The sequence below is a fragment of the Nicotiana sylvestris genome, chromosome 9 (genome assembly GCF_000393655.2).
Source record: "Nicotiana sylvestris chromosome 9, ASM39365v2, whole genome shotgun sequence".
Classification (NCBI taxonomy): Eukaryota; Viridiplantae; Streptophyta; class Magnoliopsida; order Solanales; family Solanaceae; genus Nicotiana; species Nicotiana sylvestris.
The window spans coordinates 108,014,581-108,031,547 of NC_091065.1; the positions used below are offsets into that span (position 1 = coordinate 108,014,581).

The 16,967-nt window shown below is 41.1% G+C and overlaps 2 protein-coding genes across 2 annotated transcripts; both read right to left on the reverse strand.

Moving 5' to 3' along the window:
• Window positions 1–4,621: 4,621 nt before the first annotated feature.
• On the reverse strand, window positions 4,622–5,032 carry LOC138878026 (uncharacterized). Its single transcript, XM_070157681.1, has one exon. It carries the CDS (start codon window positions 5,030–5,032, stop codon window positions 4,622–4,624), a length of 411 nt encoding a protein of 136 aa, XP_070013782.1.
• Window positions 5,033–7,207: 2,175 nt separating this feature from the next.
• On the reverse strand, window positions 7,208–8,242 carry LOC138878027 (uncharacterized). The gene has a single exon (XM_070157683.1). It carries the CDS (start codon window positions 8,240–8,242, stop codon window positions 7,208–7,210), a length of 1,035 nt encoding a protein of 344 aa, XP_070013784.1.
• Between the last annotated feature and the right edge of the window lie 8,725 nt (window positions 8,243–16,967).

A 16,967-nucleotide genomic window follows, 5' to 3' on the forward strand; every position in this document is an offset into this window, starting at 1 on the left:
TCCATCATCTACCACTGATAACTTGATCTCTTATGTAACACCGCCGCTACGGCTCGCTTCTCATCGGGGACATCTGGAGTAATTAGATTGATCAAACTAGGGGTGATACTATATTTCCATAACCGTACTTTATAGCATCCCAATTTGACTCACCTTATATGGGTATTTTAGTCTCTTACAATTCATGAAATCCTCTTCAAGTCATTACTCAATCGAAGGACCAAACGTCATTCTTTATCTATCACAATCGCACCCTCATTCTATTACCAAGGCAACATTCCATCTCATATAAATGCTACTAGTCTTAGACTCCTTTGAGTTCATTCAGGCTATACTGAGCTTTCAATAACTTAGAGGAACCATCAGCTCCCTTGATTTCATGGGCTTAATCCCGAGGACTTATCCATTTTCGTCACCTTCTCACTTGCCCTTTCTTATCCTTACTCATGTCTTTCTAAAACCTTGTCGTTCTATCATACTTTAGCCTACGACCGATTTCCTTATACTTTTCTGGAACATTAAGAGAGACATCACATCGTCTCTAACTCTTCTTTTACTCTCTTGGCTAGATCTCTCGGTACCTAGAAACCATCAGCTGGAAGATATGCCACTTACGTCGCCGCTATCATTCCTGGATACTGAATCCCAGCGTCTCTAGCTTTTTTTCCGAAGTATGGACTATCCATAACCTTCTGTATTTGAGTATCTCGTATGTTGTTCACCTTTACCTTACTTACCTTAAAATCTCACATCACATCTTCTATCTTTTTCATGACCTCTCTTACACATAGGTATTATTCACATACACAACTTGAACTTCTATTATAATACTTGCACCTCTTTACATGATTCGATGAGAGCTTCATACTGACTTCTTATGAGGCTGGTACATTTCTAACTAGCTTTATCATAGAGCTGTTGTAGAATATGGTTGTTGTACTGATCACACCCAACTATGTCTATTAGAAGGACACACGGACGTTGCAAATATAATCTGAGTATTTATGCCCAGAGTCAAACCCACAAGGAATTAACCTATCAATTACTTTCGTTGGACTTACTAAATTCTATGGAATCAACTTCCCAAACGTTGTAAATAACAGTTGATGGTATTTTTAATAACTAAAACTGAAAGTAAATAAACAGCTGAAAACTAACTATGATTAAGTTGTAACCAATTAAGAGAAGGTTCTAAGGATATGATTTCCCCTATTGATGGAATCCCTTCCGGTTATGCTTCACATAGAATCACCAAATCATCTCTATCAATCATGAGCGCTCCTCTTACCATAAATCTCTCCCAAGTAATCACGATAATTTACTAGACGCACTCTCCCGAGATACGCTAGCTGGCTTTATTTATTACAGCTCACTCGAGATTGCACCAAGGTTTTGTTATCCTTGATCCTGCCTTTAAACCCACAGTTATGGATCCCTCTTATACTTTGGGAGTGGTGTTGCTCAACAATTATTTAAATATGCACTCTCTCCCGAGTTATGTACACTAAATAGGCACAGCTAATTGAGGATCCTGTCAATTAACTACATCAAGCACGTAGTTGAATAAATAGAGATTAAACTGGCAAACTATATTAACATAATCAAGAAGTGCATCCTTCAGTAGGTTCCATCAAAACCCTAGACTAAGGAATTAGCTACTCATGACTAAACAAGATGACAATACTAAATTATTCATAATGGGTAATTGCAAGAAAATAAAAGAGATAGAAAAACTCTAATGTTTGGTTGATCTTCTCACACTTGTTCTTGCCTCCAACAGTAGTCTAAAACAAACTTAAAACAATCTTGGGCGAGTTTTTATAGCTTATAAGGGTTTGACAAAAGTTTCCCCAAATTTACACTTTGGTCCCTAGATTTTCCTGACGCGTGAACAGTGCACCGCAGTCGCGGAAGGACCGCGGTCGACCGCGGTGGGAGCTGACCATTCTGCCTTGGGTTCCAATCCGTCGCGGTGGAATTTTCCCAGGCCATTTTCTCGCTTCTTTGTGCTCGGGTACTTCTCGAGTGAGCGTTTTCTTCACATTATTGTCTCCAAAATACTCTGTGGTGCTTCCTCACTTAGAATATTCCCTACGAATAAAAGAACACTATTTAGAGCATTTTGTTGGCAATTTACCTATAAAACAACAACAAAGCATGGTAATATTAAGGTGTAAACATCATCTATATAGTCTAATATAAACACCCCACACTTAAATCATTGCTAGTCCTCGAGCAATCCACCACACTCCATCAAAGTTCCTTCCCTAAGCTTTTCCCTTAACGACTCACCCCGTGAACAATTTACCAAAGTTGCACCTAGTAGTGAACAACATTTACCTCAAAAGTGAAATCTCTCATACCATGTAACATTTGTACTTACTCAAACCACTCTATACAAGAGTCAAGACTTACCTTTCCTTTGTGAATCACATGCCCTCACATCACACAAGAGAGTAGTTCCACAATTGATGATAATTAAAACAATTAGGAACTTAGATAGACAAACTTCGCTCACTCTCAAAAAGAACATATCACGTGCCACAAAGATTCACCATAAGCTTGCCCGTAGTATAATACTCTACTAATCGAGCCCACTCAGTCTAAGATCAATAGGACTTCACTTGGTTGTAATGTAGGCTAAAGGACGAGTCGGATATATTTGGATATAGTGACTAACCTCCCAAAGCACTTTTAATACAATTACATTAACCTTCAAGACCATACTTACGTCAACCAAACACTCCACCACTTTTATTTAAAAACATCCTCATCCATTAGGTGCAATTGTAACAAACCACCACTTATCAATTACTTCATTTTACTTTTTTTTTGTTCTCATTCTTTTACTCTTCAACACTCTGCACCTTTTCTCTATTTCAATGGTTTCACTCAAAAACCAAACCACCACCCTACACTTGTGCTTTTTGCATAATTTCAAAACAATTCAAGTGCTTATGGGAGGTAAAAGGGTTCAAACAGCAGGCTATTCAAACAATTGGGTAAGGCTCGCAATGTGGTTGCCAAAGAAACAGGCCTATAGGCTCAACGGGGTTAACTAATATTTATTGCATTCAGGTGGTTTTACTTTATATGTCTGGCTCAACAAAGAAATGCCTATATCACTTCTAAAACTGAATGAAACTACTAATTCGCTTTGCAAACACACAGGGCAAGTTCTAGGCATCAAATGTGAATTATGGAATATAGTAAAACTCACACACACATGGCAAATGACTCACTCCGAATTGGTTTATCAAGACATTCTCTTTTGAGTGTTCAAGTTAGATACAAACATACAATTTTAAGGTACTTTATCACGATTCAACCATTGAGACTAAGCGTTACACTCTAGTGTCTATTGTGTTCAGGTGTATCAACGTTAAGTTTTTTTTTTGGTTTTAGCTCATAGCCCATTAATCCTAATCTAAAAATTAAAAAGAACAAAAATGAACAAAAACTACCTATACCCGATTCAAGCTAAACCCTTGGAAAAGAACCGTGGCCCAAAGAAAAACCAAGGGGGAGTTACTACATTACCTAAAATAAAATAAAAAAATCTTTTTGGTCTTTTCTCTAGATTAACTTCCTCAAGAAAATTGTCTAAAGGATCCGTCATCAGGAAGAGTCTCCATATTCCATTTTTTTTCTCGACTTAGTCCCTTAAGAACCCCGCCGAAAGAGTCTATTGTCGGGACAAGTCACTTACTATTTTAACTTACCTAATGAACTGTTACTTAAACGCCAAAACAATCAAAGCAAAACAATACAAAACAAAATCAAACAGTCAATTATTACAATTACATACATACAATGAGGTATCCTCCACCCATCAATCACCCATAAACATACACCTCATCACCATATTAAACACACAGCCCCTTTACCAACCATTCTCAAAAACGAAATTCACAAGAAAAAGAAGAATAAGCTAATAAAAAGCTACTAACAATTACTACACCATAACAACATTAAACTAGTATATATTACAACAAAATACAAAGAGAAAAGAGAAGGGAGAGAAGAGTATTACATACCTTAATGAAAGAAAGGTGAGAGGAATGGAGATGGGGGAGGTGGGATGATTGAAGAAGAAGAAGAAGAAGAGAGGATTTGGGGGGTTAAGGTTTAGAGAGAGAGTGAGATGAAGAATTAGAAGGGCGGGGTGGATGAAATATGTGGGGGGGTATTGTTTAATGAGGGATTATAAAAGTAAAATAAAAAGAAAAAGAAAAAGAAAGCAAAACGAAAAAAATTTTAAAACAAATAAAATAAAATACCTGGTACCCACCGCAGCCGCGGTGGGTTTAATACTCTGAGACAGAGAGGTTGTGTCTCACCGCAGTTGTACCGTGGTCCCACCGCAGTCGCGGTGGGTTGGACGATGCTAGGCAGAACACTTGCCTTTCACCGCGGTCGCAGTGCTGATGTTCTTTTATATATATATATATATAGAAAGTTACAAGAACACACTAACAGAACCTTTGTGGGTTGCCTCCCATGCAACGCCTGATTTAACATCGCGGCACGACGCCGACAAGCGTATTTAAGGCTCGCTCGACCTCTAAGGTTCCGTCAGATTTATCTCAGACACTCCCTTTGGCTCTTTCATGCCTATGTATTACTTCAATATCTGTCCATTGACTCTAAATGTGTGAGAGTCTTTCTCCGAGGAAATCTCCACAGCTCCTGAAGGAAAGACTTCTACCACTCGAAATGGACCAGACCATCGTGACTTAAGCTTACCAGGGAACAACTGTAATCTTGAGTTATAGAGCAGTACCATGTTCCCGGGTTTGAAATGTCGCTCAACAATGTTCTGGTCATGCAACCTCTTCATTCTCTCCTTGTACAACTTTGTGCTCTCAAAAGCAAGATGCCTGAACTCGTCGAGCTCATGCAATTTAGTGATTCTTGTTGTGCCCGCAGCCTCAATATCTAAGTTCAGCTGTTTCAATGCCCACCATGCTTTATGTTCAAGTTCCACTGGCAAGTGGCAGGCCTTTCCGAATACCAACTTATATGGTGACATACTAATTGGTGTTTTAAAAGCAGTTCTATAAGCCCAGAGTGCATCATCTAGCTTTTTTGCTCAATCAGTTCTTGTGGTGTTCACAGTCTTGGTTAGCACACTCTTTATCTCTCTGTTGGACACTTCAACCTGCCCACTAGTCTGAGGGTGATATGGGGTAGCCACCTTGTGGCGTACATCATACTTTGCTAGCAACTTTTCGAAAGCTCTATTACAGAAGTGAGTGCCTCCGTCACTGATAATCGCTCTTGGTGTCCCAACGGGTGAATATGTTCTTCTTCAAAAATCCCACCACCACTCTTGCATCATTAGCGGGCAACGCTGCAACTTCTACCCATTTGGACACGTAATCCACAACGACAAGTATGTACTTATTGCCAAAGGAGCTGACGAAGGGACCCATGAAGTCAATACCCCAGACATCAAACACTTCCACCTCTTGAATCGGGTTCATGGGCATCCGACGGGAAATGTTCCCGATCCTCTGACATTCATTGCAACCCTTCACCAATTGGTGTGCATCTTTAAACATTGTTGGCTAAAAGAATCCGGCCTCTAGCAATTTCGTAGCTGTCCTGACCCCTCCAAAATGTCCTCCATACGCCGATGCATGACAAGCCTGCAAAACAAAAGATTGTTCTATCTCGGGGACACACTTCCGGATCATATTATCAACACATATTCTAAGCAGATAAGGCTCATCCCAATAATACATGCGGAAATCACGATAAAACGTTTTCTTTTGTACAGATGAAAGGTCATAGGGAACTATACCTCTGGCCAGGTAATATGCAAAGTCTGCATACCATGGCGCTTCCTCAAGACTAGTAGCAAGCAGCTGCTCGTCTGGAAAGGTTTATAGAATATCCTCAACCTCAACCAAATTTTCATCTCCCTCAAGTCGTGATAGATGATCAGCAACTTAGTTTTCTGTGCCCTTATAGTCACGAATTTTGAGGTTAAATTCTTGCAGTAGCAACACCCAACGAATCAGGTGCGGCTTAGACTACTTCTTCTCAATCAAGTACCTGAGAGTTGTATGATCAGTGTATACAATTACCTTGGAGCCAATTAGGAATGATCTGAACTTGTCGAAAGCAAATACCACATCCAACATCTCCTTCTTAGTCACAGTGTAATTCAGCTAAGCTCCACTCAGTGTTCTACTAGCATAGTGGATTGGATGCATCAGCTTGTCTTTTCGCTGTCCCAGCACTGCCCCCACTGCGTAGTCACTAGCATCACATATGAGTTCAAATGGTTTCTCCCAGTCAGGGGCAACAATGATAGGTGTTGTGACCAGCCTCTTTTTCAGCTCCTCGAATGCTACCCTGCAATCATCAAAAAACAAGAAAGGGTGATCTTTTTCTAACAACTTACAGAGAGGGTTGGAAATTTTTGAGAAGTCTCTTATGAATCTCCGGTAGAAACCGACATGCCCAAGGAAACTCCTGATTGCCTTGACTGAAGTTGGAGGGGGCAGCTTTGCTATCACATCCACTTTAGCACGATCCACCTTAATTCATTTGCTTGACACCCAGTGCCCAAGACTACGCCCTCTTGTACCACGAAGTGGCACTTCTCCCAATTAAGAACCAGGTTAGTCTCGATACACCGTTTCAGCACATGAGTCAGATTTATCAGGTACTCATCAAATGAGTTCCCCACCACTGAGAAGTCATCCGTGAACACCTCCATTATGTCCTCTACCATGTCAGTGAATATGGCCATCATGCACCTTTGGAATGTGACGGGTGCGTTGCATAGGCCAAAGGACATCCTCCAAAAAGCATAAATGCCATACGGGCAAGTGAAGGAGGTCTTCTCTCTGTCCTCTGGTGCAATGGATATCTGATTGTACCCTAAGTACCCATCCAGAAAACAGAAGTGTGACCTCCCTTCCAATCTGTCTAACATCTGATCAATGAAGGGAAGTGGGAAGTGGTCTTTTTGGGTGGCTAGATTTAACTTTCTGTAATCCATGCAAATTCTCCAGGCTGTGACAGTTCTCGTAGAGATCAGTTCATTGTTATCATTTTTAACTACCGTCATGCCACCCTTTTTAGGTACACATTGAACTGGGATAACCCAGATACTGTCAGAGATTGGGAAAATGATTCCCGCATCTAACCACTTTATCACTTCTTTCTTCACCACTTCCTTCATATTGGGGTTCTACCTTCTTTGGTGTTCCCTGGAAGGTTTGTGTCCCTCTTCCAGCAGAATTTTGTGCATACAGTAGGCGGGGTTGATCCCCTTTATGTTTGCCATGGTCCAGCCAATGGCAGTCTTACATTCCTTAAGTACCTGCAAGAATTGTTGTGTCTGCACATCTAACAAACTAGATGATATAATAACAGGTAATGTTGAGTCAGGTCCAAGGAACTCATACCTGAGATGGGCTGGCAGTGGCTTTAACTCCAACTTTGATGGTTCTTCGTTGGATGGCTTGGCTGGAGGAGTTTCTCTATTTTCCAAGTGCAAAGGCTCAAATTCAAGAGTTCTATCCCAGAACCCTCTACCCTCTAATGCCAACACCCATTCTGCTAGTTCTTCTCCATTCACCTCATCCAAATTCATCAAACATGCAGCAAAGGGGTCCTCAATAGTCAGCATCTCATCATCAGTCTCTACGATTATATCCACGGCATCAATAAGAGACCAATTGGCGAATTCGCTTGGTCGCCTCATAGATTTCTGCACATTGAATGTTATTTCTTCATCGTTCAATCTCGTCTTGAGCTCCCCAGTCTCACAATCAATTAGAGCTCTCCTAGTGGCCAAGAACGGCCTTCCCAAAATTATGGGAATCTCTTCATCCACTTTGTAGTCTAAGATCACAAAATTTGCAGGGAATACAAATTTCCCTACCTGATTCAACACATCATCCAGGATACCAGAGGGTCGTTTTACAGTCCTGTTAGCCAGCTGCAACAAAATAGAGGTGGGTCTAGCTCTTCTAATCCCCTGCCTCTTATAAATCGCTAGGGGCGTAAGATTAATGATGGCCCCTAGATCACACAGTGCCTTAGCAAAAGCAAAATTAGCAATAGTGAATGGAATTGTAAAGCTCCCTAGGTCAGACAGCTTTTCCACAATTGGTCTAGTCACCACTGCACTACAGGTCTGAGTAAGAGTAATTGTGGCCAAGTCTTGGAAATCAAATTTTTGGGACATCAAGTCCTTCATCATTTTTTCATATCCAGGCATCTCCTTCAAAGAATCAATCAATGGTATTTTTACCTGGATTTGTTTCAGTATTTCAAAGAACTTCTTGTATTGCTCCTCCTTTTGGTACTTAGCCAGTCTCTAAGGGAAGGGTGCAGGAGGTCTCTTCTTCCCAATCATTTGGGATTGATCTTTATCAGTTGTCACGTCAACTAGTGGTTCCTGGGCTATCTCAGCTTCTTTCTTGATCTCAATCTGAATGCTATTTTCTTCCTGGGCAGGCTGGACTATCACCTCTGTCAATTTCGTTGATTCATCCAGCCCAATGGGCACTGGTATGAGTGTCTTAGCCTGTTTGGTTTCTCGAGCCCTCTCTTGCTCTACATCCAAATCTCTACCATTACGTAGACTCACCGCCATCAGCTGTTTTGGGCCTTAATCTTTTGGATTTATCTGGGTGTCTGCAGGTAGTGTCCCATGAAGACGATTGTTCAGATACATCGAAATTTGGCCCATCTGCACTTCAATATTCTTGATCGTTGAATCATGTGCATCTACTCTCTCACTAATTTTTGCATTAGACCCAATAACCTGCTGCATCATTGCCTCAAGTCTAGCAAACCCATCTTCCTACCTTCTACCATGCTGCTGCTGAGGAGGGTGATACCCCTGCTGCTGATTCTGATTATTATATCCCTGTGGCCTTGGGTAAGGTGCCATATTGTTAGGGGGCCTCATACCTCCCATGTTCCCATTGTTAAATTGTGGCTGGGCTGGCCTGTACTGCTGATTATGTTAGCCCCAATTCTGACCACCCTGTCGCTGGCCTCCATAATTAGATACATAGTCTATGTCTTTAGGGTAGTGATGATGATCAAGTTCTGCATTCCACTGGTTACCAATTGGCTAATTGATGCAAGATGTGCACAAGCCCCTATTGGTAGTATCTACGATGTATACCTACTGCTTCTACCCAGACTCTTCCACCTTTTTGGTGAGTATACTCATCTGTGTCAATAAGGTGGCCATATTTTCATCCATAGAGTTGGATGGATCGAAAGGCACTGAGTGCACCACTGGAGTGATAAGTGCATTCCTGGATGTCCATCCCAAATTTTGTGCCATTTTGTCAAGTAGACTCTGGCCATCTCTCCATGTTTTGCTCAAAAATGCCCCACCAGCTGAAGCATCAATAATGTTCTTCACGCTATCTGACAATCCCATGTAAAACCGATGCCCCAATATTAGATCTGGAATACCATGGTGCGGACATATGACCAGCATCCCTTTAAAATGCTCCCACATCTCATGCAGTGTCTCCATTGATCTTTGTTTAAAACTCAAAATTTTATCAATTTGTTGAGCAATTTTGTTAGGTGGGTGGAACTTGTTATGAAATTTCTTGACTAACTCTTCCCAAGTTGTTATAGAATTTATGGGGAGTGAGTTTAGCCAGGTCTAGGCAGCTCCTGTCACTAAGAATGGAAACAATAACAGCTTGATTGCTTCCGGAGTTACATTGGGCTGCCTTTGGGTTTTGCAGATAGACAGGAAATTCTTCAAGTGCTGCTGAGGATCTTCGACTTGTGATCCCGAAAATAGTACTTTATTCTGCAACAAGTGCAGCATGTTATTCGTGATTTGGAATGATTCAGCCTGTATCTGTGGGACTACAATCGCTATGGCCAGATTTTCAGTTGTGGGTTGTGCCCAGTCATAGAGAGCATCCTCTAGCACGAGAGGTGCCACTGGCACTATTGGTACAGTTGGGTCTTCCTCATGATCTCCCATGTTTGTTTCGAATTGTTCAGTCTCTGTAACACTCTACCATTGTCATCCATGTATCACATCTCACTCATAATGCTTCATTATCCCTCTTTGTATTTCCCTTCTAATATTTCTATCTATCACTTTATTCTGAAAATTTTAACAAGACATTCTTTTGCTTTTACCTCCCCTTGCTCCATCTACTGGCTCTTCGGGCTGCCTAACATTCTCCCTCTACTAGGGACGGGAGCCACACTAAGGTAATATCTATCCCTTCAAGGCTTCCAGTGCTCATATCTAGCTATACTATTTTAGAGTGCAACATCTGGGTATCTCACGAGGAGATGTATTAGTACATTTGCTATATCCTTTGGAAATATCAACTAACGCAAACAATCCATCCATCATTTTGGGTTACTCTAACCCCAGCCGGATCCTGATAGCCTGTCCTCCTCTTATACTACTTCTGTTAACCCCCATAGGGCATAACTGGAATGGGTGTGACCAATTGTACATATCTCTATTACTATTGAAGGTTATTCAAAATGCTTATATCTCTCTGCCTGAGTTGAAAATACCAATAATCTTCATTAACTGGGTACCTCGTACCCTTTTTCACCTTGCTTCTGTTACTTGCTGGAACTTATGTCTACTTTCCGATTCTCTTTTTCCTTTTTATGGTAAAAGTGGATAGCCATTATTGCCTTAGGGATCCTAATCAAGAAGTTTACACATCTTAGTATACACATGGTCTATTGAATACTTCATATTTATCCATCATAAGCATGATGCAAAAATTGAGTTCTTCTAACTCAACCCTTCCACAACTATATCTCTTACCACCTGTCTTTCTAGATATAGGCATCGTTGTATTATGAATAAGATAGAGTTTAGGAGATTGAGTTCTTACAACTGAGCTCTACGACACGATCTAGAGTAAGAAGAAAGAGTGAAGGTCCTAAATGCCCTGTAGCCTCCAGCTTATAAGTATGGTGCACAACACACCAATAAACAAGACTCTACTAGACACGGCTTGTAGACTCCCTAGGACAGAACTGCTCTGATATCACTTCTGTCACGACCCAAACCTATGGTCCGCAACGAGCACCCGGTACCTTACTTAACTGAGGACCAACATAACATAACTTTCTTATTGTACTTTCATTGGAAAATGCGCCAAACGGGCCATTGTCATGAACCTAACCCCGAACCCGGTCGTAATGGCACCTCTCGTAAAGACAAGGCCAACCAATTAAACCCAATTCACTTTTTAAAATAGTTAAACAATATAAAAGCAGTCTAAACATGATTTAATGATAATAAGTAGCGGAAATACAATCCGACACAGCCCTAACCAGGGTGTCACAAGTCACGAGCATCTACTAGGGTATAAATACAACTGAAAGTCTGAAGTGTACAAATACAGACTAATGAAATGAAGAGAGAGAAAAGTAGTGATGCAAACGCCGGCAGCTACCTTGCTAAACTCCGATGACTCTGCTTCCGATCAGCCAAAACCCACTACCGGGTGTATAAATATCTGAATCTGCACACAACGTGCAGGGAGTAAAGTGAGTACTCCAACTCAGTGAGTAATAATCATAACTAAATCCTGAATGGTAAGAAATCGCATAAAGCATATCAAGATACTATATAGAAGCAGTTCAAAAAACCAGTAAGAAAGTAGTGAAGTTGTAAAAATCTCTTAAAACATCTTAGCTCAGTTTAAACTTCTTTGAAAATGACTTTTTCAATAGTTACGCAAATGAATGCAAAACAGTTAGTGTAGATAAGCACAGAAATCCGCCCCTCGGGCACAAATACCATAGTTTAACAGGTAAATATGAAAGATAAACACATAAAGATTCGCCCCTCGGGCCATATCTCAGAACAATACTAGCCCCTCGGGCAATCACATAGAACGGTACCAGCCCCTCGGGCAATCACATAGAACAATACCAGCCCCTCGGGTTCAAATATGGCTGAGTTTTGAAAACAGTTGAAAATAACATGACTGAGTTCAAGTATAAAGTCAAAACAGTGAGGAAATATCAACAAAAATCTCCGAAAGGTTCAAATAGCTGGCACAAGGCCCAAATATGGCTTTCAGCCCAAATAATGATTATAGCAAATAGTTTTCAATCAAATACGCGGTAAAATCATCAATCGGGACAGACCAAGTCACAATCCCCAATAGTGCACGACCCCACGCTCGTCATCAAGTGTGTGCCTCACCTCAATATAGCACAACCATGTGTAATCCGGGGTTTCAAAACCTCAGAACATCATTTACAATCATTACTCACCTCGATCTGGTCCGAACTCTAGCCCGTGATGCCTCGCCCGCGCGAATCGACCTCTGGATCCTCCAAATCTAGCCACAATCAGTACATAATCATTAAAATATACTAAGGGAGCGAAGCCCACTCGGAAATATCCAATTTCAAACCCCACCCCCCACCCCCACCCCCGGGCCCATGCTTCGGAATCCGACGAAACTCACAAAATCGGACAACCCATTCAACCACGAGTCCAATCATTCCAAAATTACTAAATTCGATAACAATTAGGCCTGCAAATATTCAAATCTTATTTTCAAATCCCTAGGTCCAAATCCCAAATTTACACCTCAAAAACATGTAATCTAGTCAGATTATTCGATGATAATTCAATATTATGGAGTAGAAATGATCACAAGTGACTTGCCTCAATATTTCCCATGATTTCTTGCTCAAAAATTGCCCCAAGCCATTCTTCCATCAAAAAACGTCAAAATGAGATAAAAACATAACAGCTTTAATAAATCCGATTCTGGTCACTAAAGGCTTAATTCCCGTCGCTAAAAGGTCCAATCTAGTCGCTAAAAGGTGCACACCAGATCTGATGCACCAGCAGTCTTTAATTTCACTAAAATGCTCTAACTCCATCATACAAACTCGGAATTCGATGATTCTTGTTCCTATGAGTCACAAATAATGATACGAACATAGTCCTTCAATCGAAACTCAATTCGGAGCTCGTTTGCTCAGTGCGATATCCATTTCGCTCGTTAAACAATTAACTCATGATTTGCGTCAAAAACCCAATCGCGACTTGATGAAATAAGACCAAACTTTCCATGTCACTCCTATAATTCATTATCAAATTCCAAAAGTCTCAAAATTAAATTTCGATCTCTAGAACTAAAAATGGACCTTTGGATCATTACATGTTTATGTTCAAAATGCCAAAATCTTCCAAAAACTCTTCCAAAACATATCTGAGCCTCATGGGACCCCGAAAAAACATGACACACCCCATAACATAATTCAAACTTATTCCAACCTTTGGAACGCTCAAAACAACATCAAAACATCAAATCACCTTCGGATTCAAGCCTAAGAATTCCAAAACTTCCGAATTCCGAATTCGATCAAAAAGTCTATCAAACCTCATCTGAATGACTTAAAATTTTGCACACACATCAAAAATGACACAATGGACCTACTCCCATTTCCGAAATTCCATTCCGACCCCGATATCAAAATCTCACCTATCAATCGGAAAACGCCGAAATCTCAATTTCGCCAATTCAAGCCTAAACCTTCCACGGACTTCCAAAATGCATTCTGAGTACGCTCCTAAGTCCCAAATCACCTAACGGAGCTAACCAAACCATAAAAATTCCAATCCAAGATAAAATACACACAAGTCAAATCTTGGTCAAACCTTTCAAATTTTAAGCTTTCAACTGAGACTGTTCTTCCAAATTCATTCTGATTAACCTGAAACCCAACACCAACGATTTACATAAGACATAATACACCACACGGGGCAAGTCATGCCCGAGAACTGGCAGGCAAAGTGCAAAAGCTCAAAACGACTGGTCAGGTCGTTACATCCTCCCCCACTTAAACACACGTTCGTCCTCGAACGTGCCCAGAGTTGTTCCAGAAGCCAATCAATTGCTGAATAACTTTACCATGCATATACCCGTGGGTGATCCCACGTCACCCTATCTCATATAGGTCTGATAACACAATGCAACTAAAATTTCACAATCCAACCTAGCCCATAAACGTTAGAACCCCATTTCCACTTCTGAAATCATCCACAAGACTAGAATGTCACATTTATATTCAGAATAAGCCCGAGCCAGCTGCAATAACCCATACCTGCAACCTCAGGTGCAATTACATGATAAACCACGTAACTCAAACGCTCGTAGCGATAACTTCTATTCACAGCAGCTCCCCACAACAATCGAATACCGGTAGAAAACCTATTATCAACTAAAGTCTCATTCCAACACTTTCATATACTACCAATGATAAATGAAACACATAATAAACCATAACCATTTCTCATATCAACCATTCATGAAGCCACTTCTCCTCTGACAAATACCATAGCAAATTTCTGAGCTGAACCTCGATATTATCCTTCCAACATGCTAAAATCGAATCCATTCGTATTCATTAATGATCCCAACGATCTCCTCTAATCTAACGCACCACTCTGGTGACATGACACATCAATATACGCCTAAGCCACAACTTGCATAATACGCGCACTAATAAGCAACGGTCCGAACATACTCAAATCATGAAAATGACTCAAATGAAAGAGTTGTACCTCAAGCTCACCAGTACCACCACAACACAAGGATGAGAACCCGTCTCACATTATAGGAACAGAACACACAAATCTAACCTGCAAGGTCATACCTCCACATAAATTCGTTGCAATGCGCGACCTTATCCAAACACTACTCCACATGGAACACCTCAAGTCACTCTGCTCGAAATTGACGACCACGTGCAATTGATGTCTAGAATCAAAGTAAATCATCATAACCATGGTAAAGCAAGTACATAACACCGCACAACCTAAAAGGGCATAACAGATGCGCCATCTGCCAAGCAATATCCAATACTCCTCCTGCTCGAATCCTGCTGAGAGACCCCAATAACACCGCACCACATGTGCTGATAACCAACAAATCCTAACGCCTCGCAACACAGAAAGGTAACTCATAGGTCTCCCCGGATTACTAATAAGCTCAATAACCGACGAATCAACACCTCTCTCAACAATACAATTTAGAGCCAACCAAGCCGACTCAAGTTAGAACACGCATCCACATTGGCCTGCCAACGAACTCCTTATCAAGGAAATCCTGAAGCTGCTCCTTCCACTCCTTTAACTCTGTCGGTGCCATACGATACGGTGCCCGACATCAAATTAATATCGAAATCAACAACCCTGCCCGGCGACATGCCCGGCCACAAGAAACACATCTGAAAAGTCCCTCACCACCAGAACCGAATCAATGGTAGAAGCCTCTACACTGATATCCATCAGGAAAGCCCAAATAAGAAAGACAATCCTTCCCAGTCGTCCGCTGGGTCTTCGAAATATAAAACCACTCCACTAGGGCATAATCCTATGGACCTCTCCACTAAATCCGTAGCATTTCCGGCATAGCCAATAGTGTCGCCTTAGCGCAATAGTCTAGAATGACACAACACGGAGACAACCAGTCTGAACCCAATATCCCATCCAAAATCTAACATGCCAAGCAAAAAAGATCCGCTCTGGTCTCCAAACCCCGATAGTCACTAAATAGTGTCGATACACACGACTCACAACCACAACATAGCCTGAATGTGAGAACTTCCCTGTCTCCAAATCCATATGGCACATAAATCAACATACCTGATCCTAATTCCGCCGTCTGAATGCATACCGCACCTTAAATACCTAATCATTCCACGAAAGATACTCTAAAATTCCATTTTGTCACCAAGAAAACTCGAATATCAGCAATCGATCTAACAAGAAAGCGCCACAATTCTACCGAAGTACCATCAACTTAATCACATTGCCTTTTCTGAAACATATACCCTCGTCAATCACTCCCATTTAGCAATACCATTTCCTTAACCATCTAGAGATCATCCCCCTAATCATCTGAAGCTCATTTCTCTAATCATCTGAAACTGCCCGTGTTGCCTAAGAATTTTATGACTTTCCGTTCAAAACTGAACCGTAACCTTACACACGCAAATCCCAATCCTCCACAACATACCGCATATACCATACCATCCTAGGATAACATGAGAACTTCATCTCCCTTCCGAGCCACAAACATCTACGTACTCTACTAGTCAAGAACTTTCCATTGATCCCATCTAGAAGAAAATCACTATGCATCCCATACTCCTCATGCCCATAGAAAATATACATCTCCAACCAAGGTAGAAACCATCAAGAACTCTCCGAGTTCCCCTTACACAAACCAGACCTGCCAAGACTGAATCCTTCTAACTCAACCAAGCTACACAAGCCATCAAAACCTAAGAGCATTGTCGTGAAATACCTGTAGGAACTCATTACCCCGTACACACCCAAGGAACTAATCATATCCTTACTATACCGATCCGGCCTACTACCCAACTATCCCATCTATCCGAGTTTCCTTCTGATTTACCATCAACTTGATATCCCCTCTTGCTGTAGCACCATAATTCCTCAACCCAGACTTACCACACGAGACCCAAGCATAAAACCACACTGTCTAAGGTTCATAAGTCGCTGAGTACTCTCTTAAATGTTTCCAAAAGCACCACGTTCAAAATACCTACCCCGAAGGGACTTCCTGCGAATCTGGAACCATTACCTTCCTAATACTGATATATAGAATCTCATAGTTAATGTAGAAAGTACCACAATTCTTGACACCTTCCAAATGAAAACTCAGTTCCTAACCACATATAGAACTTTAAAATACCCAATTGTTACATGTAGAATCTTGAACACATTAGAACCATTCTCGATAGTCATTCACTCTATTCAAATTGCAATTAGTCTGATCAAATGAACCGGACAACCCATGCCTCATTGGCACTCCGACATCATAGAATGTAACCTCATCCCAATACAACCAAGCAATTTTCTGCTCTATGCACCGAGCATTCTTGCTAATAACAACTCAAGACATCCCGTGATTCTCACACAC